Source organism: Muntiacus reevesi, chromosome 18 (genome assembly GCF_963930625.1).
Source record: "Muntiacus reevesi chromosome 18, mMunRee1.1, whole genome shotgun sequence".
Lineage (NCBI taxonomy): Eukaryota > Metazoa > Chordata > Mammalia > Artiodactyla > Cervidae > Muntiacus > Muntiacus reevesi.
In genome coordinates this window covers 18,203,589-18,227,545 of record NC_089266.1, presented here as the reverse complement: position 1 = coordinate 18,227,545, position 23,957 = coordinate 18,203,589, and the positions used below count along the sequence as shown (strand labels likewise).

At 47.6% G+C, this 23,957-nt stretch overlaps 1 protein-coding gene across 1 annotated transcript; it reads left to right on the top strand.

Annotated features, from left to right (window-relative positions):
• The first annotated feature begins 887 nt into the window (after positions 1 to 887).
• Positions 888 to 3,976, top strand: FZD2 (frizzled class receptor 2). The gene is made up of 3 exons (XM_065909173.1): positions 888 to 2,909; positions 3,056 to 3,095; positions 3,474 to 3,976. The coding sequence occupies exons 1-3, from the start codon at positions 1,216 to 1,218 to the stop codon at positions 3,498 to 3,500; spliced, it is 1,761 nt and encodes a 586-aa protein (XP_065765245.1). The 5' UTR covers positions 888 to 1,215; the 3' UTR covers positions 3,501 to 3,976.
• The last annotated feature ends 19,981 nt before the right edge of the window (positions 3,977 to 23,957 follow it).

The following is a 23,957-nucleotide window of genomic DNA, read 5'->3' as shown; positions in this document are numbered from 1 at the left end:
CTAGGCCATTCTCCTTCATCTCACCCCCTCCCACCCCCGCCCCAACCCTCCAGCTCAGGGCCTCTGAGTTCCTGAGTTTTCTCACTTTGAGGTGCCACCGAACACAAAGAACCATAATGGGCTCCTTTGTGCTTGCTACGGGGCAATTACGCCCCGGAGTCCAGGCCCCTTTAAGAGCCTCTTAAAGAGACAAGCTCTCATTTTTCAGAGGGTTATTTAAGGGTGCAAGTAGAGGGAGGAGCGAGGCAAACTCCTAGAGGTCTACGTATAGGGCGACGTGAAACTTTTGTCTGGATGCCATGAAAATGGGCTGAGAGAAGGGTCTTTGTACACTGTTAGCTTAATTTTTAAAAAATCTCTCCCTTAAACAATTTTTTTTTTCAAATTTGAGTTTTTTTTTTTTTTAACTTGTTCTGAAAAATTGGACTGAAATAAGTGGGGTTCGAGGAGCAGGCGCGGAGGCACGGATTTAAAGAGGCTCTACCCCTAGAGATCCGTGGCCCCGGGAAGAAGAGTGATCCAGGCTGAGTGACGCGGGTCCGCCGCGGTTCTGATCAACGTGTGTCTCCGAACCTCGCCGCCGAGACTCCAGAGAAATCCCGTGTTGGGCAAAAAGCTCTCAATATAATAATAGCTTGTCTCTTTAAAAAGCAAAAGGCGGGGGGAAAGTTTTGTTGGCATCTGGTTTCTGATCTCATTATGTTGTGGTTGACCAATCCAGCCCTCGGGGCTGGTCCTCGGGTTTAAATCTCATTGGCCGAGAGAACATTTTGGGATGGTGCTTAGAGCTCGACGGGGCGGTTTCAAGGATCCCTTTTTTGGGGGGCTGAGGAGAGGGCGGGGCCGCCGGCGGGGGCCCCCTTGAAACCGACTAATTGGGATCGGAGAGGCCGAGGTGAGGGCTGGAGGAAGGCACAAAGGAGTCGCTGGGCGGAGAAGGGAGGGGAGAGGCGAGAGGAGGAGGAAGAGGAGGAGAGAGGGCAAGCCGCGCGCAGTGTCTCCGGCGGCTCAGTCCGACCTCGGCGAGCTAGCGGGCAGGCGCGTCGCCCCCCTCCCCCGCCCGGCCTCCCCAACTCGGCAGCCGCGAGCAAAGTTTGCAAAGAGGCGCGGGAGGCGGCGGCCGCGGCAAGGAGGCGGCGGGGAAGGCGCGCGGTCTCCGGGCTGGGGGCGGGGGCGGGGGGGCGCCCGGGAGCCGAGTGGGGGGCGGCGGCCAGCATGCGGCCCCGCAGCGCCCTGCCCCGCCTGTTGCTGCCGCTGCTGCTGCTGCCCGCCGCCGGGCCGGCCCAATTCCACGGAGAGAAGGGCATATCCATCCCGGACCACGGCTTCTGCCAGCCCATCTCCATCCCGTTGTGCACGGACATCGCCTACAACCAGACCATCATGCCCAACCTTCTGGGCCATACGAACCAAGAGGACGCCGGACTGGAGGTGCACCAGTTCTACCCGTTGGTAAAAGTGCAGTGCTCGCCCGAACTGCGCTTCTTCCTGTGCTCGATGTACGCGCCCGTGTGCACCGTGCTGGAGCAGGCCATCCCGCCGTGCCGCTCCATCTGCGAGCGCGCACGCCAGGGCTGCGAGGCGCTCATGAACAAGTTCGGTTTCCAGTGGCCGGAGCGCCTGCGCTGCGAGCACTTCCCCCGCCACGGCGCGGAGCAGATCTGCGTGGGCCAGAACCACTCGGAGGACGGCGCGCCCGCGCTTCTCACCACCGCGCCGCCGCCCGGCCTGCAGCCGGGTGCGGGGGGCACCCCGGGCGGCCCGGGTGGCGGCGGGTCGCCGCCGCGCTATGCCACGCTGGAGCACCCGTTCCACTGTCCGCGCGTCCTCAAGGTGCCGTCCTATCTCAGCTACAAGTTCCTGGGCGAGCGCGACTGCGCGGCTCCCTGCGAGCCGGCGCGGCCGGACGGCTCCATGTTCTTCTCACAGGAGGAGACGCGCTTTGCGCGCCTCTGGATCCTCACCTGGTCCGTGCTGTGCTGCGCCTCCACCTTCTTCACGGTCACCACGTACCTGGTGGACATGCAGCGCTTCCGCTACCCCGAGCGGCCCATCATCTTTTTGTCCGGCTGCTACACCATGGTGTCGGTGGCCTACATCGCGGGCTTCGTGCTCCAGGAGCGCGTGGTGTGTAACGAGCGCTTCTCCGAAGACGGCTACCGCACGGTGGTGCAGGGGACCAAGAAGGAGGGCTGCACCATCCTCTTCATGATGCTCTACTTCTTCAGCATGGCCAGTTCCATCTGGTGGGTCATCTTGTCGCTCACCTGGTTCCTGGCGGCCGGCATGAAGTGGGGCCACGAGGCCATCGAGGCCAACTCGCAGTACTTTCACCTGGCCGCGTGGGCCGTGCCCGCCGTCAAGACCATCACGATCCTGGCTATGGGCCAGATTGACGGCGACCTGCTGAGCGGCGTGTGCTTCGTGGGCCTCAATAGCCTGGACCCGTTGCGGGGCTTCGTGCTGGCGCCGCTCTTCGTGTACCTGTTCATAGGCACGTCCTTCCTCCTGGCCGGCTTCGTGTCCCTCTTCCGCATCCGCACCATCATGAAACACGACGGTACCAAGACGGAGAAACTCGAGCGGCTGATGGTGCGCATCGGCGTCTTCTCGGTGCTCTACACGGTGCCTGCCACCATCGTCATCGCCTGCTACTTCTACGAGCAGGCCTTCCGAGAGCACTGGGAGCGCTCGTGGGTCAGCCAGCACTGCAAGAGCCTGGCCATCCCGTGCCCGGCGCATTACACGCCGCGCATGTCTCCCGACTTCACCGTCTACATGATCAAATACCTCATGACGCTCATCGTGGGCATCACGTCGGGCTTCTGGATCTGGTCCGGCAAGACGCTGCACTCGTGGAGGAAGTTCTACACCCGTCTCACCAACAGCCGGCACGGGGAGACCACCGTGTGAGCCCGGCGCTTGTGCGCCGCGTCCCCGGCCGGGCCCGCACCGCGCGCTCACCGCCCGCGGGGAGGGGGTGGGGCGGGGGCTCCTACAGACTCCTTATTTTATTTTTTTAAATAAAGAACAATCGAAAACATTTCTTTTTTAGGTCGCTTTTTAAAGAAAACTCTGCCCAACAGCCCCACCAGGTTTGTAATTAAAACTGTAAATAGTCTTTGTAAATTTAATTATATATTTTGTATTTAAAAGAAAAAAAGGGGGGGGGAAAGCAGCGAGGGGCGTCAGGCCTGGGGAATAGGGGGTGGGGGAGCTGAGGGGTTCTCTCCTTTCTTCAGGGCCCTTTCAAACACCATCCCAGGTTTGACAGGGCCGGGCCTGCTGGAAGAGGTGTTGGCTCTGAGGAGTTGGCACATTCAACTTCTCAAGCCAAATTTGTGAGCTTTCTCACTGACGCTGGGCCTATGGAAGCTGTTAGGTAGTTTTGAGCAAGACTTGGATTCGTTTTGTTTCGTTTTGATTTCCCTTTCCCCCTTTCTCACCTCACTTGTGCTGTCTCCTTCACTCAGTCCTTGGAAACCTCCCAACGGAGATGAAGACGTGGAGGAAAAAAAAAAAAAAAAATCCAACCCGAACCGACGGGTGGGGTGGTGGGGAGAGGGCGGAGATCGAGTGAGTAATGGCCTCCACACACCCCCATCCCAGGCCCACCCCCCTGCTGGCAGGAAGATCTTTCTCTTCTGATTTTTCTTCTTTTCAACTCGCTGCCCTGAACTCTTGGAGTGGGCAGAAAGTGCTTTGTGATGTGTTTTGAAACAACCCCCCACCCCCACCCACTACGTTGAGTGCGGATTCTGACTGCCTCCATTTTTAGGGGGAGCATCATCAAGTTCGCAGATGTAGAGGTCTGGAGATATGCTTGCATCTCTGTGCTTTCCCCTGCTGTCAGCTCCACGCCTGCTCTTCCCCTCCCCACACCCCCAACTGAATATCTCCTCTGGCATCCAGGTTAGCCGTTTGTGGGGTGGTTTGTGTGTTCCCTGTGGGTTTTTGTTTTTTTTCCAAAAGCAATAAAATGGGTTGGGTTGGAGGGAGGGAACGGATGGATGGGCTGGTGGGATTTTAGTTTTTCTTTGACAAAAGACTGGTTTCTTTTCACACTTGCCCAGAAAAGGGAGGGGAGGGGAGAAGTGGGTATCTTTGCTTTGGACACAGGCTCTGGGCAGGCTCTTTGTGACTGTGGGGATGGGGTTGAGTGTTTACATGACATTCTATATCACAAGGTTGATAGAATGTTTATAACAGATGTTTTCTGTCTCCCCCCTATACCCGCCCCCCCCCCAAATAAAATCAAGACTTTTCTTAAAGTATCTTTCATGCTGGTATGAGAATTGCAGTTTCCAATACACATCATTTCCCTCAACCAAATATCTGAAGTATTTTAGAATTTCAATTCCGGTTTTTGATTTGAAGACCAAGGGGTAGGGTGAAACAAGTTTGCCCCTATAACTCAACTTTTCACCATCTCCTGTGTCTTGATAATAGTGCAAATTAAAAGCTAATAATCATCATAATAAAGTGCATTTAATTATCTTCTAGAGATCTAGACCTTTAATTGTATTTAACAGGGTTGTAACATTTTATTAGTTTAACCAAACCACACCTCCTCCTTCCATCTCCCCCTGACCTGGTTGGTTGGGGCTAGGATGGAGAAGAGGTTCCCAGTCCCCATCTTGCTTTTTTAGCTAAAAGGTAGTAGGGAAAATGGTGCCTTAACACCCTTTGTTGGCAGTCTTTGGGACAAGGGAGAAAGTAAGTTAGAACCCCTAGTTCGAAGTGTTGGTGTGTGTTAGTTTATGTTGGGGGAGGGGATCTGGAAATGTTTGGTGGTAATTGAACACGTATGTGGGGCTTTGTTTGGAATTGAATGAAGCCTGGGGATTTCAGCAAACCCCCCTTCCCAAAATATATAACCCTCCCTTAGATGATTTGTAGCAGTGGCCCATGTTATAAGTTAAAACTAGCCGTTTCTCAAATGATGATATGTGTGAAGTCCCAATGGGGAGTTACCTTCCACTATCAAAGAAGCAAGCCAGGGAGGTGGCAGCACCCTGTAGCTCCATTTGTTGCAAGATTCTAAAGGAACCCCACAAAGGCTGCAGGAAAGAGTTAAATTACAAACAAATTGTGAGCGCCTCTCCCGGAAAGAATGGCCAAGGCTTGCGAAAGGGGGGATGGGGGGAGGGTGGTTTCCAGTGGCTGAGCGGGAGCCCAGTGGGAAGAGGAGTGCTGGTCTTTGCTGAAGATTTGGGAAGAGCCTCCTCTGCCTCCCAGACCCCAGCCCCCTGTAACCTGGGTCCACTTGTCAGTGGGCCCTCACGCTGAGGGCAGGTGGGGATGGTAGACTAGCAACAATTACCTTTTTCTTTCCCGAGCCTGATGGGAGGGAGGGAATTTTGGTAAAGATCCTTCTCAACCCTCCTCCCTCAAAGTCTGCCAATGGAGGGGAAAGAACCTGAGAAAACTGGAAAAATAGGTTTTACAGCTAAGGAGAGGATAGACAATAAGATAATTGCCTCGCTAGGAAAGAATACCTCTCTTAGACGCCCTCCCCTTCTCCAGGGGGGTAGCCGAAGACAGAATTACCTTAGGGAAAGTGGGGAACTTTCTCTCTGGCTGCTCTCCTTGGCTTAATGAAACAACTCTTACAGTGAGGGTGTAGAGCAGAGGTCCCCAGCCTCCAGGATCTAATGCCTGATGGTTTGAGGTGGAGCTGCTGGAATAATAATAGAAATAAAGTCCATCATAAATGTCTTGTGCTCCAGTCATCCCCAAACCATCCCCCACCCCGCCCTGGTCCGTGGAAAACTTGTCTTCCATGAAAACTGTTCCCTGCTGCCACAAAGCTTGGGGACTCCTGGTGCATAGGATTTAGGGGACAAAGTGCTGTGGAGCAGAGACCCATAAGTAAACCACTTGAGCTCACTGCCACCGCTGGAGAGGGATCTGTCTCCACTCCTTAGCTGGGAAAGCCTAGTTAAACTCATGAGCCCCAAGGTCTGCTTTCACAGACTTCTGGGTCGCCCTCTGGTGGGACACCGTTTACCCCTTGTGAGTGTGCTGGTCCCTCCCTCTGGAAGAGGGTGGCTTTGTCTAGTGGAAGATCAAGGGCCAAGTAAGAAAGCCCTTCACCTGAGGCCCCCAGGCCTGGGCAGCTGTCAGACCACAGCGGCTTTCTACCTGCCCTCCTTCCTGCACCCCCTCCCACAAAGCAGCAACAGCGCTTGGTCCTCCAGGCTCCCCTGCTTAACTGATGAGCTCCCCCCACTGCAGACTCCCTCCTGAAGATGCTTCCTTTCCCTACAAATTCTTTGTCCTTTAAAGTACCCCAGAAAAGAACACTTATGGTTTTCCAAGACAAAATTCTTCTGAACATCCCCCAAGGGTGAGGATCAGTGGAATCTGTAATTTAGATCATTCCAAAAAGCTCTCCAAGAGGGTGTTGGGATCCTAGACCTGGGCTGGATTCTGGAACTGGGGAGATGCTGTCCCAGGGTGCTCCGGGGAACGTGTCTGGGGGAGCGGAGCCCAAGTTCCTACCATTTCCAATGCATTGTCTCTTTGGTAATCTCACTACTCACTATAGTAGGTCCCTTCCTTCTCCAGAGATAGTCTCCTCACCTTGAAATGAATCTTAAACTTCTGGGGCCACTGACTCCTCTGAGAAACTGCAATATCTTTGGGCATTCTCCTGGGAAAAAATGGCCAGACTTCCGCGAAAACAATTTTGCATGTAACTATAGAGGGTGTACGGTCTATCTGTGCACGTATCCTCCCCCATCTTGCCCCCAAGCTGATATTTCAATCCCTGGTTTAGACATTATCCAGTCTTTATCACTGGGGCAGCCTTCACCTTCTCAGACCCCAGTGTTCCCCCTTTCCATCTGTAATTCCCTCTGCTATGGAAAAAGGGGGGCTCTGGAGGGCAAACCATCAGACCTACAAAACCAGGAACACCCCCAAAACAGATTATTCTCTAGATTCTGTCTCTCCTGCAGGTATCAAGATGAAGCACAGTGTAATAAACATGTAAGACTTTTATAGTTGATGGAGAAAAGGAGAAAGAGACAGACATGTGTGGGGAGTTACAGGTGTTGGTACGACACAGTGCCAGCTGTGAGCCCTCATGGATGTCTCCTAACCTCTGAGACTCAGTCCTCATCTGTTAAAAAGCTGAAGGTACCTGTCTGGCAAGGTTGTGGTGAAGATTGGGTCAGATGATGCATGTAAAGAGCGAACATATTGTAGAAGCTTGATAAATTGTAGCAATCTTCTATACTTCAGATAAATTCCTAAAAATGGAATCACTGGATCAAAGGACGTGCATCTCTTGAGGGCTTTTGGACTTATGGTTACAGGTAGTTTTAACAAAATAGAATGATTTCCTGTGCTCCCACTTGCTCTACCTGACTTGGGGTGCATGCTCACAATCTAGAGGAGCCCCAGGGTGGTGGTGGGCCGTGGTTTTCTCCCTCTCTCTTCTCTGATTAGGACAGAAATGTCTTACCCGCCTGAATGAGCAGAGCACACACGCGCGCCGGCTCTCTCGCTGGCAGGCTTTGAAGCTGGCTAATTAGGGTTAGGGCTGTCACAGCTGGCTTCCCCGGCGCCTCCCCCCTTCCCTCTGCTCAGCCCTGTCCCCAGCCTCACAGCCTGAGAACCCCTCCCCAGCTGCCTGGCCTTCCACTGTAGGCTTGCGGCTGGTCCAGGCTACCTGGGAAGGCCCTGGGATTCGGGGCCGGGAAGGACCAAAGTGACCGCGACTAAGAAAGGACAAGATAGGACCTGGGACATGGAACAAGATCACAGGCCACTGATTGGGTTTACAGAGGACTGCCTATGGCCTGGGACCATCCTATTCTTTAGCCTGGAGAGGAGCCGGCCTGGGCTGGGGGCTGAGCCCTGGGCCCTTTGTTTGAACGCCAAGTTTTCTGAAGGCTCCAGCCTCCCAACCTGGCCCTTATAATTAGCCCCAATCAGAGTGTTTATGTCGGTGCCTTGTGCGGAACTCAGAGCCCCGTGATTTCATTCCAGACCTTGGGGGGAGAGAGGAAGGGAGGGGAGGAATGGGGTTTGTGTGGGGGTGAGCCAAAAGGAGGATAGGGGTAGGAAGTAATGAGAAGGAGACTTGGGGTGAGGGACAGAGGAGGAGGTCCTGGAGAGGGGTGGACCTCTACCCTCCATCTGACCATTGCAGGGGTCAGGACCCCTCCCAGGGTAACTGGCGCCCTAGCATCCTGACCCTGGGCCAGGCTCACACGCCTCTGGGCAGGCTCTGTGGGTGGGTGGGCTTGTGCCAATCGGAAATGGCTTGGATATAATTAACCCAGCTAATCACCAACCTCAGCCTGGTGGGAGGGGAGGGTACAGCCTGGAGTCTTGGCTCCCCCAGGGAGCTCCGGTCTCCCTACTCTCCTTCCTCTGACTGTGGCCTGGAGTATGCCAGGCTATGCGGTTGCTGGGGATGGTGGAGTCAGAGGGTGGGCCGCAAAAGGATGTAGGAAAGAAGGGGACTTAATTCTCATCTCTGGCCTTACCTGGCATGTGACTGACAGGAGGGAGTGTACCCGAGGTAGCCACAGCAGTGGTGGTTGGGGAGTGGGGGTGACGGCAGGAATCCTGAACAGGAGGGAGAGAAGGTGTCTGGCCACTGCTCCAGGTGGCCCTGGATGTGTCCCAGAATCAATTAGCTTCTCCCTCCAGGTCTAGGCCTCCAGGGAACTCTGGTGTGAGATGTGGCTTGTAGGGAATTAAGTGTCCTGGGCTTCGTGTCCTGTGGGGTAGAGAGCAGGCAGAGTTGGGATCTGCGCTTCCTTTTTTTTTTTTTAACATTTAAAAAATAATTTTTTAAATTTATTTTTGGTTGTGCTTGACCTTTGTTGCTGGATTTTTCTTTAGTTACAGCGAGTGGGGGCGCCACTCTAGTTGCAGTGAGCTGGGCTTCTCATTGCAACGGCTTCTTTAGTGGCAGAGCATGGACTCTAGGCTTCAGTAGTTGCTGAATGTCGGCTCGGAAGTAGCAGCCCCTGGGCTCTGGAGCACAGGCGCAACAGTTGTGGTGCACAGACTTAGTTGCTCCAAGGCATGTGGAATCTTCCCGGATCGGGGATCGAACTTGTGTCTACTGCATTAGCAGGTGGATTCTTTACCACTGAGCCACCAGCGAAGCCCTTTCTAAAACATTTTATTTATTTATTTATTTGGCTGCGCCAGGTCTTAGTTGCAACATTCAGGATCTTTAGTTGTGGCACGTGGATCCCTGACCAAGGATTGAACCCCGGCCCTCTGCACTGGGAGTACAGAGTCTTAACCAGTGAACCACCAGGGAAGTCCTGGGATCTGACTTCTAACTCCCTTGCTTACAATTCTATTAGGCCTCCAAGGAATGTCCCAGCTCCTGCCCTGAGCAAATACAGGTTTCCAAGATGGGGGTCTGACTCCTATATCTGCAATCTTATGTCCAGTCATTCTTCCCTACACTCTCATATTGCCAGCCTCCAGAACCTTCATGTCCTCAGACCAACCGTGCTCTGTGACCGTGCACGTGCCATTTCTGTGGCACAAGTGCTCTTCCCTTCCCCTACCCTGGATATCATTAACTCCTAGAGCCTCAGAACTTACCTGAGGTCAGGGCCCCCCTGCCGAGAGCCAGATTCCAGGCCAGTCCTGTCCCCACACTGTGCTCTCATCTGTCACAGCATAACACGTTACTGTTACTTGTCTCCTTTCTTGACTGTGACCTCCTTGAGAGAGAGTCTGTGTTTGGTCTTTTATCTCTGTATCCCTGAGCCTAGGAAGATGCCTGGCACATGGTAAGTGCCCAAGATCACAGCTTCTGGAGCCAGACTACGTGGGCTTGAATCCTGCCTCAGCCCCTTGCTAGCTGTTGACCTTAGGCAAGTTAATAAGCCTCTCTGTGTATTATCTGTAAATGAGGATAGTGGTTATATTTACCATGCAAGCCTGGTTGGAGAATTAAGCAAACTAATTCAAGTAAAAGGCTTAAAATAGCCCTTGGCACATAAAAAGTGAAAGTGAAGTCGCTCAGTCGTGTCCGACTCTTTGGGATCCTGTGGACTGTAGCCCACCAGGCTCCCCTGTCCATGGAGTTCTCCAGGCAAGAATACTGGAGTGGGTTGCCATTTCCTTCTCCAGGGGATCTTCCTGACCCAGGGATTGAACCCAGGTCTCCTACATTGCAGGCAGACGCTTTAACCTCTGAGCCACCAGGGAAGGTTGGCACATAGTAAGTGCTTAATCAATGCTAGTTAAGCTTCTTCATTCCTGTGTTAACTCAGTAGATGTGTATTTAGTGCTTACCAGGAGTCAGGGACTTGCTAAGTTCTAGAAATGCACACGTGCAGTCCTTGCCTATATGTAGCCTACCATCAAGTTTCTTGAATCAAAGAATGGATAAATATCAGGTGTGGTACTTGTGAGTTTGGTTGTTACATGTCTTGTTAAACAAGCTCACTATATAATTGTTTGAAAATGTGTGCAGGCTCAAATATGGGATCATGATGAATCTACTTGGTTTGTGTAAAACAAGCAATGCAGTTGGGGACAATCCCCTAATAACCTGACATATGTAATCTGGTGTTAGGAGCACATAGGAAAGCCTGCCCAGGACAGAGGGTCCAGAAGCCTTCTGCTCAATCTTCAGTGCTAATGAGAATGTTTAAAAAATATGTTTTCTCCAAGAAGAATAATTACTTATAAAAATATTCAATGAACACATCAAAAGTTTCATTTAACTCCTTAGTTAGTGAAGATGAGACATTCAAACTAGAATCCAAAGAACCAGAATATAGGCCATCAAGAAATAAGTTCACTTAATGCAAAACAGCAGCTTCCAATGGGCAACAGTAAGTTGTATCGCAGACACAGTTTGCATGGACAAAAATCATTTCCCTACTACCAGTCGTTTTGAGTTGTAAAATAACTGAATGATAATAAAACTCAGAGATAATCTTCAAGGACATACAGCAATATTTTTGACCACTTCAAAGGCTTCGTTTGCTTTGATAGGAAGTTCTGAACTCAGATACCTCAAGATAACCAGTGCCACCATCCCTTCCAGTCAATGAGCTACAGTGCCAATAGGGAGCCCAGTTCCATCCAAAGAGAGCTGGAAATCTCCCTGCCTTCCCCAGGCTGGCACAGCTCTTGTCCACCTTTTCTTCTCCACCTTCATGTCTTTGGCTCTTCTCTCTCCCTTGACTTCCTCTTTCCCACCCCCACCACTCACAGCCCCTCTAATTGTGCAGCCACCCCATTCATCCTTCTATGTAGTAGTCATCATTTATTGAATACTTTCTATATGCAAGACACTGTGCTAAGCTCAATACATTCATAATAGCATTTAAGGTTCAAAAGAACTATGAAATCAGTGCTATCTTTACCTCAAATTATAGACAGCGTACTAAAGTACCTGAGATTCATGGGATCAGCTATTCTGAGACCGTCGAGCTAGTCAGAGCAGAGCAAAGGCAATCAGACTCTTAACCACAATACCAGAAATAGCAAATAGAGTTACTTATCTAATTGGTAGTGGCTACCAATTAACCACTCCAGGTAGTGGCTACCTGGAGTACTGTGTTGAGATAGATTCTGAGGCATCCTCTTGGTTCAGTGGGTGGTAGTGCTGGGATCTACTAGTGATGTCTGTGATGGTCTCAGAATCAGGGAATATAAAGGTTAGCAAGCATGCCAGATGCTTGTCAGGCTGGTTTTATACTATCCTGCCTCTTACATCATCTCCTGAATATATATATATATATATATATATATATATATATATATATATATATATATATATATATTTTTTTTTTTTTTTTACATTGCTGATGACAGCCTCTTCCTTTAAGGCCTAAGCCCTGAGCCCTCCCTCAGTGTCTGGATTTCAGTGCCACTTCTCAAGGTCTTGGCTACTCAAAGTGTGATTCCATCTGCTTTCTCCCCTGCCCCCCCTAGCCTCCCCCAATGCTGAGCAGTGCCATCACCTAGGAGTTTGTTAGAAAAGAGGAATCTTGGGTCTGACCTCATACCTACTGAATTAGGAGCTGCATTTTAACAAGATTCCCAGGAGATTTGTTTGCACATTCAAGTATGAGGAGCATTGCTCCAAGAGACCTCTTTACTCAAAGTCTTTGTTTTGATAAGACGTTCTTTACCTGCCCCCACCTTAGTAGCTAGAATCAGCTTCTAGAAAAGTGTTGGCTCAGGTACAGTTCTACTTATTCCCCATGGACCCTAATACGTAACCCAACAAAACCAGGTGTGTTTACGGACAATTTCTTTATTTTTTAAAAATAATATACTTTAGCAAATCAATGCTTTCTTTATTATTTATTTATTGGTTGCAAGGCAGGTGGGATCTTAGTTCCCTGACCAGGAATTGAACCTGTACCTCCTGCAGTGGAAGCATAGAGTCTCAACCACTGGACCACCAGGGAAGTCCCTGGATTATTTCAACTGAGGCATAAAGACTTTAGAGCCATGGCAGTGGCTCAGTGGTAAAGAATCTGCCTGCCAATGCAGGAGATGTGGGAGATGCAGGTTCAATTCCTGGATCGGGAATATTCCCTGCAGTAGGAAATGGCTACCCACTCCAGTATTCTTGTCAGGAAAATTCCGTGGACAGAGAGCCTAGTGGGCTACAGTCCATAGGGTTGCAAAGAGTTGGACACAACAGAGCGATTGCACACACACACACACACACACACACACACACAGGCTTTAAGACATCTTCCCTTATTTTGGAAAAACCTTGCAAGCTTCTCTGCTTCTTCCCACTGGGAATGTGGGTGCCTCTGGGTCTGCAGTTCAGCACCATGTCCTTTTCTGTTTTCTGAGATTCTGCAGAGTCTGCCTGGGGCCTCAGGAATCCAGCCTGAACTTTCCCCTCAAAGCTTTGAGACCTTTGCCCCTTTTCACAGGGACCCGAGGAGTTGGGCTGGAGTTGGATGGACCGCACAGAGACATGCCGAAGTGGTTGCTGAATCTGAGAGCGAAAGCTGCTTGTTCAATCATTGGTTCAATCAGTGTTGTTATGAACTGTTCTGTGCCAGGCACTGGGGACACAGCAGTAAATAGAACATTGGTTTCTGCTCTTGAGGAAAGTGGACATGTAAGCAGATAATTGCAGTGGCATGTGATACAAAAAGCAGACCCTGGCATCGTCAGGAAAAAGACAAGGGTATTCTGTGTGGAGGGAACAACATGGGCAAAGCCATGGAAGAACATGGGCTGAGCAGGGAACAGGGAGGAGAGAGAGCCTGGGACATAGGCTGAATGTGGAGGAGAGTGGCAGGGCCCATCTAAGTGAGGATTTGGGCTGATCCCCAGCAAAATGTAAATCTCACGGTGGCTTGGCCCTGTAGCACATGTCTGAGCCATTTCTGCTTGCTCTCAATACCAGATCTCATTTCTTTACCACAGAAGTCAGTTAGAATCAGGAGACATTTACACACACACACACACACAACATTTTTTAAATTTTTATTTCTTTATTTGGCTGTGCCAGATCTCTTAGTTGCAGCCCATGGGGTCTTTGATCCAGTCAGTGGAATCAAGTTTCCTGATCAGGGATTGAACCTGTACCCCCTGCATTGGCAGTGTGGAGTCTTAGCCACTGGACCATCAGGGAAGTCCCTAACAGAGCATGTTAGGGCCAGATGGTAGTGGATTTAGGACCTATGTCCTCTCTCCCACAATGACTGGTTCCATCCCTACCAGTATCCCCTTACCACAAAAGTAGGAGCAAGAATGGGATTCCCTGGTGGCTCAGCTGGTAAAGTATCTGCCTGCAGTGCGGGGAACCTGGGTTTGACCCCCGGGTTGGGAAGATCCCCTGGAGAAGGGAAAGGCTACCCATTCCAGCATTCTGGCCTGGAGAATTCCATGGACTCTATAGTCCATGGGATCGCAAAGAGTCATACACGGCTGAGTGCCTTTTACTATCAGGAGCAAAAATGGTCAGTGAATTAGGGAAAAAACTTTAAGGCAGGACTTTGGGTCTCACCAGGCTTCCCTTGTGGCTCAGACGGTAAAGTGTCTGCCTGCAATGCGGGAGACCCAAGTTCAATCCCTGGGTCAGAAAGATCCCTTGGAGAAGGAAATGGCAACCCACTCCAGTACTCTTGCCTGGAAAATTCCATGGACAGAGGAGCCTGGTGGGCTACAGTCCATGGGGTTGCAAAGAGTTGGACATGACTGAGCAACTTCACTTTCTTTCACTTTTGGGTCTCATCTAGAGATGGGGGTAGGCTTGGCTACATGTATGGGCCAGATCTGATTGTGTGACTGTGCCTCTTTCTGTGTGTGTTTGCATGTATATATGTCAGTGTACATATGCACACCTCTGGGGTTAGGCAGGAATTCATTCAAAATCTCAGGAGATATCATTCCAATTCCTTGTCAGAGAAAGAGAGATAGTTCCATTGACGGCCCTCTGGCATTTACAGGGGAAATTTCTTTGAAGCTTGAAAAAATGAAGTGGCTTTAATACATAATTTCAAATTATTTGACACTCCTCCTAATGAGAGGTGAGGTCTATGTCTCCTCACTTTGCATCTGGGCTACTTGGACCAATTGAGTATGATGGAAGTGATGTTCTGTGACATCCAAATCTGGGTCAGGAGAGCTCAAGTAGTTTCAACCATGTTCATTGAATCTTCCTGCCAATGCAGAGGACAAGGGTTCAATCCTTGGTCTGGGAAGATTCCACATCCCTCAGAGCAACTAAGCGTGTGCACCACAACTATTGAGCCTGTGCTCTAGAGCCTGGAAGCCACAACTACTGAAGCCCACACACCCTAGATCCCATGCTCCGCAACAAGAGAAGCCACCGCAATGAGAAGCCGATGCAGTGAGAAGCCTGTGCACCACAAGGAAGAGTACCCCCCACTTGCCACTACTAGAGAAAGCCTGCACGCAGCTATGAAGATCTAACACAACCGGAAGTAAATAAGTAAATAAATTATTAAAAAAAACCATTCTAGCTGAGCCCAGACATATGGATGAAACCATCTTGAATCCTCCAGGCCAGCCTCTCTTCTAGCTGAATATCAAGTATCCTCAATGATGCCTTGTGGAACAGGAGAATCACCCAGCCAAGTCCTGCCCAAATTCCTAATCCACTAAGTGGTGAGATATAATAAAATGATTGTGGTTTTAAGCTACTAAGTTTTGGGGTACTTTGTTATAGAGCAACAGATAACTCAAACAAGTTGAAATAATAATTAAGTTTATTAAATACTTACTATGTGTCTAGCACTGTTCTAAGTATTTGATGTACTCATTGATTCCTAAAAAGAGGATTCCTAACTCAAGGGAATAGTTCATAAGCGGGATCACTTAGAATTGAACCCAGGTTAAAAAAAAAACAAAACAACCAAGATAATTAGCAAGGTAATGCTCAAAATCTTTCAAGCTAGACTTCAGCAGTATGGGAACCAAGAACTTCCAGATGTACAAGCTGGATTTAGAAAAGGCAGAGGAACCAGAGATGTAATTTCCAACATCCACTGGATCATAGAAAAAATGAGGGAATTCCAGAAAAACATCTACTTCTGCCTCATTGACTATGCCAAAGCCTTTGACTGTGGATCACAACAACTGTTGAAAATTCTTAAAGTGATGGGGATACTAGACTACCTTACCTATCTCCTGAGAAACCTGTATGCAGGTCAAGAAGCAACAGTTATAACCAGACACAGAACAATGGACTGGTTCAAAATTGAGAAAGGAGTACAACAAGCTGTATATTGTCATCCTGCTCATTTAACTAATATTCAGAGTGCATCATGCGAGGTGCCAGACTGAATGAATCCCAAGCTGTAATCAAGATTGCCAGGAGAAATATCAACAACCTCAGATATGTAGATAATACCATTCTAATGGCAGAAACAAAAGAGGAACTGAAGAGCCTCTTGAAGAGGGTGAAAGAGGAGAGTAAAAAAGCTGGCTTAAAACTCAACATTAAAAAACTAAGATCATGGCATCTAGTCCCATCACTTCATGGCAAATAGATGGGGGAGAAATGGAAACAGTGACAGATTTTATTTTCTTAGGCTCCAAAATCACTGTGGATAGTGACTGTAACCACGAAATTAAAAGACACTTACTCCTTGGAAGAAAAGCTATGACAAACGTAGACAGCATATTAAAAAGCAGAGGCACTTTGCTGACAAAGGTTCATACAGTCAAAACTATCATTTTTCCAGTAGTCATGTACAGCTCTGACAGCTGGACCACAAAGAAGGCTGAGCACCAAAGAATTGATGCTTTTGAAATGTGGTGCTTGAGAAGACTCTTGAGAATTTCTTGGACAGCAAGGAGATCAACCAGTCAATCCTTAATGAAATCAACCCTGAATATTTATTGAAAGGACTGATGCTGACGCCTCAATAATTTGGCTCCCTGATGTGAAGAGCCAACTCACTAAAAAAGACCCTGATGCTGGAAACGATTGAGGGCAAAGGGAGGCGGGGGGAATGAGATGGTTGGATGCCATCACCAACTCAATGGACATGAGTTTTAGCAAACTCTGGGAGATGGTAAAGGACAGGGAAGCCTGGTGGGCTACAGTTCATAGGGTCACACAGAGTCGGACACGACTGAAGTGACTTGGCATGCACAAAGATCCCGTGACTGAACTCCTTTATTTTACAGATAAAGAAGGGAATACCTTTAAATTCACCCTTAAAAAGCATATAATTCAACGGTTTTAGTTTCTTCATAGAGCTGTACAACCACCAGCACTATCTTATTTTAGAACATGTTCATCACCCTGCAAAAAAGAAACCCTATATCTATTAGCAGTCACTCCCTAATTCCACTCTCTCCTCAGAGAGTCCACTAAGGTACTTTCCATCTCTATAGCGTGCACTTATTCTGGATATTTCATATGAATGATATACAACATGAGGCCTTTTGTGTCTGGCTGCTTTCACGTAGTATCTTTTCAAGGTTCATCCATGCTGAATTGTGTATCTGTACTTCATTTCTTTTTATTGCCCAATAATATTCTATTGTATGAATATGCCACAGTTTATCTATTTAAAAAACAGAGAAGCAGGGGAATTAAAAGAAGAACCCGAGGGGACTTCCCTGGTGGTCCAGTGGTTAAGAATTTGCCTTGCAATGTAGGGAACACAGGTTCAATCCCTGGTTGGGGAACTAGATCCCATAAGTGATGCTTTAGTCACTAAGTCATGTCCGACTCTTGCGACACCGTGGACTATATAACCTGCCAGGCTCCTCTAACCATGGGATTCTCTAGGCAAGAGTACTGGAGTGGGTTGCCATTTTCTTCTCCAGGGGATCTTCCTGACCCAGGAATCGAACCTGGGTCTTTTGCATTGCAGGCAGATTATTCACTGACTGAGCTATGAGAGTAGCCCAAAGATTCCATAAGCCACGGGGCAACTAAGCCTGTGTCCTGCAACCACTGAAGCCTACAGGCCACAACTAGAGAGTCTGTGTGCCACAAGGAAAGATCCTGCACGATACAATGAAGATCCCACATGCAGCGACTAAGACTTGATGCAGTCAAATATATAAATATTAAAAAAAGAAAAGAAGAACCCCAGGACCTGGCAGTCTCTTTGTGCCAAGTCAGGACCAGATCCCAAGTTTGCTGACTCTCAAGTTTATGGAAAAAACAGAATGGAACATTCTTCTATCTCTAAACCCCCTTCCTGGAAGAGAAGGGGGGATGAATTGAGAGAATAGCATTGAAACATATATATTACCATATGTAAAATTAGATAGCCAGTGGAAATTTGCTGTATGTCACGAGAGCCCAAATCTGGTGCTCTGTGACAACCTAGAGGGGTAGGATGGGGTAGGAGGTGGTAGCGAGTTTCAAGAGGAAGGAGACATATCTATGGCTGATTCATGTTGATATATAACAGGAGTTGCTAGTGGTAAAAAACCCACCTGCCAATGCAGGAAACATGAGAGATGCAGGTTTGATCCCTAGGTCTGGAAGATCCCCTGGAGGAGGACATAGCAATCCACCCCAGTATTCTTGCCTGAAGAAGCTCATGGACATAGGAGCTTGAGGGGCTGCCGTCCATGGAGTTGCAAAGAGTTGGATATGACTGAAACAGCTTAGCTTGCACGTGTGCCAGAAACCAACACAATATTGTAAAGCAATTATCCCTCCAATTAAAAATAAATAAGTTTAAATGAAAAACCCTTTCTTTTTGGACCATAGTAACTGCCTCTTGTCCCAGGGTCACCTTACCAAAAACCTTGGTTTCAATCTCTGCCGTTGACTGTAGATGTGCAAAAATCTAGCTCCTTCTCAGGACTTCTGGGTGCACGCACACACACACTTTCATCAGAGGAAGGTAAAATTTATATTGATACTATCTCAGTGATCAGGAATTTTTTTCTCAAAGGCATTAACCTGGCTCTAAGTCCTGCACTAAGGAATTTCTCTTGTCCTCTTTTTTCTCATTCTTTCTTCGTGTCATCTAAAGTGGAAAAACTCTATTACTACACATGGTGAGCAACCTCTAAGTTAGTCCCATTGATGCCTGCTTCCTGGTGTTCCTTTCCTTGTGTAATCTCCTTCCAAAAGGAACTAGGGCCTGCTCACCTCCATGTGAGTGAACTTGAAAGCAGATTCTTGTCCCCCAGCCCTGCCCCACTCAAGTCTTTGCGTAAGACCACAGCCTCAGCTGGCAGCTTAAGTGCTACCACATGATGTTGCACCAAAGACACCCACCTTAGCTGTGCCCAACTTTGTGACCCTTGCAGAAACTGCAAGAGAAGACACGCTTGTTGTTTATTTTATTTTAAATTTTATTTTTTAACTGTGCCTCTGGTATGTGAGATCTCAGTTCCCTGACTAAGGATAGAACCTTTGCCCCCTGCATTGGAAGCACAGAGTTTTAACCACTGAACTGCCAGTGAAGTCCCTGCTTGGTTAACTACTAAGCTTGGGGTGATTATCTACATAGCAATAGATGATACACTACATGTTGAAGAAACTAGGGGGTACAAATAGCATATATGTTAAGTAAGAGAATTCTTTCCTCAATCCACCCATCCATTCCTTCACTCTTTCTTTCAACTTGCTTTGCCTCTAGGGACATGAAAATGAATGATACCATTTCTGCTCGTAAGGAAATTCCAACCTAGTGGGAGAGGCAATCTTGTAAATGAATTATTGAAGTTTTAGTGAAAAATACTGATAGGTTCAAGTTACCTGGACAACAGAAAAGAGGAAGAAAATAATTCTGCATGGAGACATGAATAAAGCTTCATAGGAACATTTGATTTGGGTTTTGAAGAATGAGTAAGAGTTTGCCAGACAGGCAATGAGAGGAAGGGCATTCCAGAGAGCAAGAGCTATAGGTACATAGACTGAGAGGCAAAAAAAGTCCAGTATGTTTGAGGACTCACAGGTCATCCCATGTGGCTAGATCTTAGACCACTAGGTGACAAGCGGACACTGACCAGGCAGATAGGGGGCTTGGCACCAGCCTCAGGTTTTTTGGCTTTTGTCCTATAGAAACTGAAGAAGAGGTGGAGGTTTTAAGCCAGTGCATGTTGTGATCAGATTTGTGTTTTAAAAAGAGAATTCTGAAAGATATGGAAGATGGTTGGAGAGAGGATGCTGAAGTCAGAGAGGTCAAGTAAGATGGTGGTTCTAATCCAAGGGGGGGCTTCCTTGTAGCTCAGTCGGTAAAGAATCTGCCTGCAGCGCAGGAGACCCAGGTTCGATCCCTGGGTCGGGAAGATACCCCTGGAGAGAGAAATGGCAACCCACTCCAGTATCCTTGCCTGGAAAATCCCATGGACAGAGGAACCTAGTAAGCTGCAGCCCATGGGGTCACAAAGAGTTGGGGAGACTGAGTGACTAACACTTCTAATCCAAGGGAAAGTTGATGAGACATAGACCAAGCATTGTCTGTCAAATCAAGAGGAAGGTGAAGAAGAAAGGAGCAAGGAACTGAAGGTGGTTTCTAGCTGGGATGATAAGACCTTTGAAAAGAATAAAGATAACATTGGGACAGTGGAGAATCTATTAGTCAGGATCGGGTATCAATAGATTATGCTGCAGTAACAAGTAACGTGAAAATCTCACTCACTTAACAAAACAAAGGTCTCTTGTTTTCTCACTCCTATTACAGATCCACGTGATCAGCAGGGGTCTCTACTCCATGCAATCAATCAGAGACTGAAGCTAACAGGGGCTCCACCATCTTGTAGCTACACCATCTGGAACTCATGGCTTCTTCAGACATCTCTTCAGTTACATGGCAAGAGAAGAGAGAGATACTAGAAAATCATGTATGGGTTTTTTTTTTTTACTATTCCAGTCCTCACATTTAATTTGCCAGAACCAGTCTTGTGGCCTGTCCTAACTATAAAGAGTTGGAAAGTGTAGGGGAGAATATGGGATACCTGGTGAGCATGATTATCTCTGCCACATGGAGATAATGAACTCAGTTTTGAACAGATTTACTTTTAAAAAAATATTTATTTATTTATCTATTTATTTGGCTGTGCCAGGTCTTATTTGTGGCACTCAGGAGCCTCAGTTGCGGCATGTGAGATGTAGTTCTCTGACTAGGGATTGAACCTGGGCCCCCTGCGTTGGGAGTTTTGAGTCCTAGCCACTAGACAACCAGGTAAGTCCCTGAATACCATTTACTTTAAGGAGGAGATATCCAGTAGGCAATTGGAAATGTGATTCTGATGCTCAGACAAGAGCTGGGGGCTTGAGTTGTAGGTTTGAGCTTACTAGCATTGTTCCTGCCTTCTAGAAAGCGTACATCCTAGACAGGAACAGAAACATATAAAAATAGCTGTATCTATAAAAAAGTAAAGTTACATGCTATCTGGCTATGAACAAATAGCCATGAAACGAAAGATGGAGGAGGAGTGAATTCTATGATGGTGAGTAGAAGTCTCTTAAGCAAACAGCAATGATCGCTGACCTCTCAGTAGACTGACAGACCTAGGAAGGTAAGGAGTTTGTGGAAGCAGCATAGTGCGGTGGATTCCGGGAGAAGGAACATAAGGCAAAGGAGATTCGCATAGAAGGGCAAGGAGTGGAGGTAAAGTGAAGTGAGGTCGCTCAGTTGTGTCCGACTCTTTGCGACCCCATGGACTGTAGCCTACCGGGCTCTTCCATCCATGAGATTTTCCAGGCAAGAGTACTGGAGTGGGTCACCACTGCCTTCTCCAGAGGATCTTCCTGACCCAGGGATCGAATCCGGGTCTCCCGCAGTGTAGGCAGACGCTTTACCATCTGAGCCACAAGGGAAGCCCTGTAAGGAGTGGACAGATAGTAAAATATTTCAAAGCCAAGTCAAGGAGCCCAGGCTCTATGCTGTAGTTACAGAATAGCAGGAAGGCTCTGGGAGGAGACAGGTTGATGTGTGAAGAAAAGTTTTTGCATTACTTTTCTCCTTTTAGTATAAACCAGCTCCCTTTCTCACTTACATGCACACATGTATACGCTGCCCACCCCACCACACCTTTTCTGCCCAGATTCCAGTTCTATATCTTAGTCCTAGATTATAACTGATTCATCACTGTTACCAGCTAGGCAGTTTACCTGAATTTCTGGCCAGATAATTCCTTCCTTCCTTCCATCCTTCCTTCCTTTCTTACTGAGATATAACCGAGTAAAATGCACAAATTGCATTTTAATTTTAAGTGGAGATTAATGAATTTTTACATGTGTCTACACTCATGTAAACACAACTTAAATCAAGATATAGGACATTTTCCTCCTGCCTTGTTCCAGGGAGTCCTGGTCTAGAGATAACCACTATTCTGACTGCTATCACTATAGGTTAGTTTTGCCTATTCCAGAATGTCTAGAAATGGGATCATAGATGCCATCTTTTGTATCTAACGTCTATGAGATCCATCCTTATGGGGGCCTCCTGACCACATTCTGAGCCACTCCAGCTTTTAAACCCACTTGCCTTTCTTCTCTTCCACTTTCCTCCTTTTCTTTCTTCCTCCCTTCCTTTTCCACTTCCAACAATGTGTAGTATTATAAGTACCTTGGCATAGGTGATCAGGAAACAACAGTGAGCAAGGCGCACTTGGTTCCTGCCCTATTAGAAGCATGTGCCTTAGTAGGAAGGACAAGGTGAAGCACCAGATCATTACAATACAGTACAGCATGATGAGTACAGTGCTTTTCACAGCGCTTGTCATGTATATTCATAGAATAGGCGTCCAACCCCAACTTTAGGGACCGTGGAAGACTTCCTTGTTCTTCCGTGATGGAGGAAACATCTAAGCTGAGGCCTGAAGGATAATTAGAGTGTTGTGAGCAGTCACCTGTGTAAAAGCTATAAAGCAAGAGAAAAAATGGTGCTTTCAAGGAACTACAGGAAGTTCAAAGTACTAGTTGCTTGGCTGGAGCATAGAGTGCAAAGTGGGTGATGCGGCAGCAAGCCAGGTGGGGCAGATCATGAAGGGCTTTCTAAGCTCCATTAAGAAGTTCAAATTTTATCTGGGAGCCCTGGGCCATCACTGAGGGTCTTTCATTAGAATGGTGAATGAGGGCTTGGTTTTTCTTTTTTTTTTTTCAGGGGTTGGTTTTTCTATTATTAAATTTTATTTTGATTGTGAATCATTTTTTAAAAGGTATTTTAGTTTTTAGTTTTAGGGTAGGTACACACGTGGTAAAAAGGCCACATAATGTATAGAAATGCAACAGACTTCTGTATATTAATATTGTATCTGCTGCTTTACTCAATTCATTGATGAGTAATTTTTTTGGTGACATCTTTAGGATGTTCTCTGTATAGTATCATGTCATCTACAAATAGTGAATTTTACTTCTTCCTTTTCAGTTTGGATTCATTTTATTTCTTTTTCTTATCTGATTGCTGTGGCTAGGATTTCCAATACTATGTTGAATAAAAGTGATAAGAGTAGGCATCTTGGTCTTAATCCTGCTTTTAGAGAAAATGCCAAAAGGGCATATAATGAAGCACAGGTCTCTCTAGCTCTCCTGTCCCAGACTTGCCCCATATGATATGGCCCCATATGATATGGCCCCATAGGTATGGCTTTTAGAATGATTGTTCTGACTGCAGTATGCTAAGCAACACAGCAACAAAGCAAGAGTGAAAACAGGAGAATTTTTAGGAAGCTATTGAGCATTCCAGGTAAGAGAGGATGGTAGCAACCATGGGAATGATTAAAGAGACTCTGAGGAAGCAAAAACAACAGAATGTAGGCATTGATTAGACATGGGATATGAAAGAGGGAGGGGTTAAAGATGACATGTCAGGGAGGAGGAGAATGCCCTTCAGTGAGTCAAGGGGGAACCAAAGGGGGTACAGTTAAGGGAATGTGGCAGATAGTCTGCAAAATGGCCACCAGAAATGCCTTTCCTGTACTTTCATCTGTGTTTCTCTCTCCTTGAATCTGAGTGGCCTTGTAACGTTCTTTGACCAACAGGATGTAGCAAAATTGATGCCTTGACAGTTCAGGTCTAAGTCTTAAAAGGCTTGGCACAGCTTCCTCTTTTGCTTTCTTGGAAGCTGGTCACCATGTAAAGAAGTCCAAATACCCTGCAGAAGAGACAGAGGTTACATAGAAAGAGAGGGAGAGAGACACCCTCTGAAGGATGAGAAATAATGAAAAGAAAGAGGGAGGTCCAGCCTGCCCCCATGTCTTCCAGCCACAGCAGCCCAGGCTTCAGTCAATACTGCATGGAGACGAGATGAGCTGTCCACACCAAATCCTGCCCAAATTGCAGAGTTGTGGGCAAATAAAAGATCGCTCTTGTTTTAAGCCAGTCAGTTTTGGGGTGTATTGCTACTCAATAGACAGTTGCAAGAGGTAGAAAGGGGTGGGAGAGAGAGAGAATATGAGTTCTTACCTGTTCTTCTTGCTGTTCTTGTTCAGTTGCTAAGTCATGTCTAAATCTTTGCAACCCCTGGACTGCAACATGTCAAACTATCTCCCAGAGTTTGCTTAGATTCATATTCATTGAA

Coding starts and splice junctions, on each gene's coding strand:
- FZD2 (XM_065909173.1), top strand. CDS start 1,216: ATGCGGCCCCGCAGCGCCCTGCCCCGCCTGTTGCTGCCGCTGCTGCTG. Junction 2,910..3,055: donor CGGCACGGGGAGACCACCGT/GTGAGCCCGGCG, acceptor TTTCTTTTTTAG/GTCGCTTTTTAAAGAAAACT. Junction 3,096..3,473: donor CTGCCCAACAGCCCCACCAG/GTTTGTAATTAA, acceptor TCCTTCACTCAG/TCCTTGGAAACCTCCCAACG.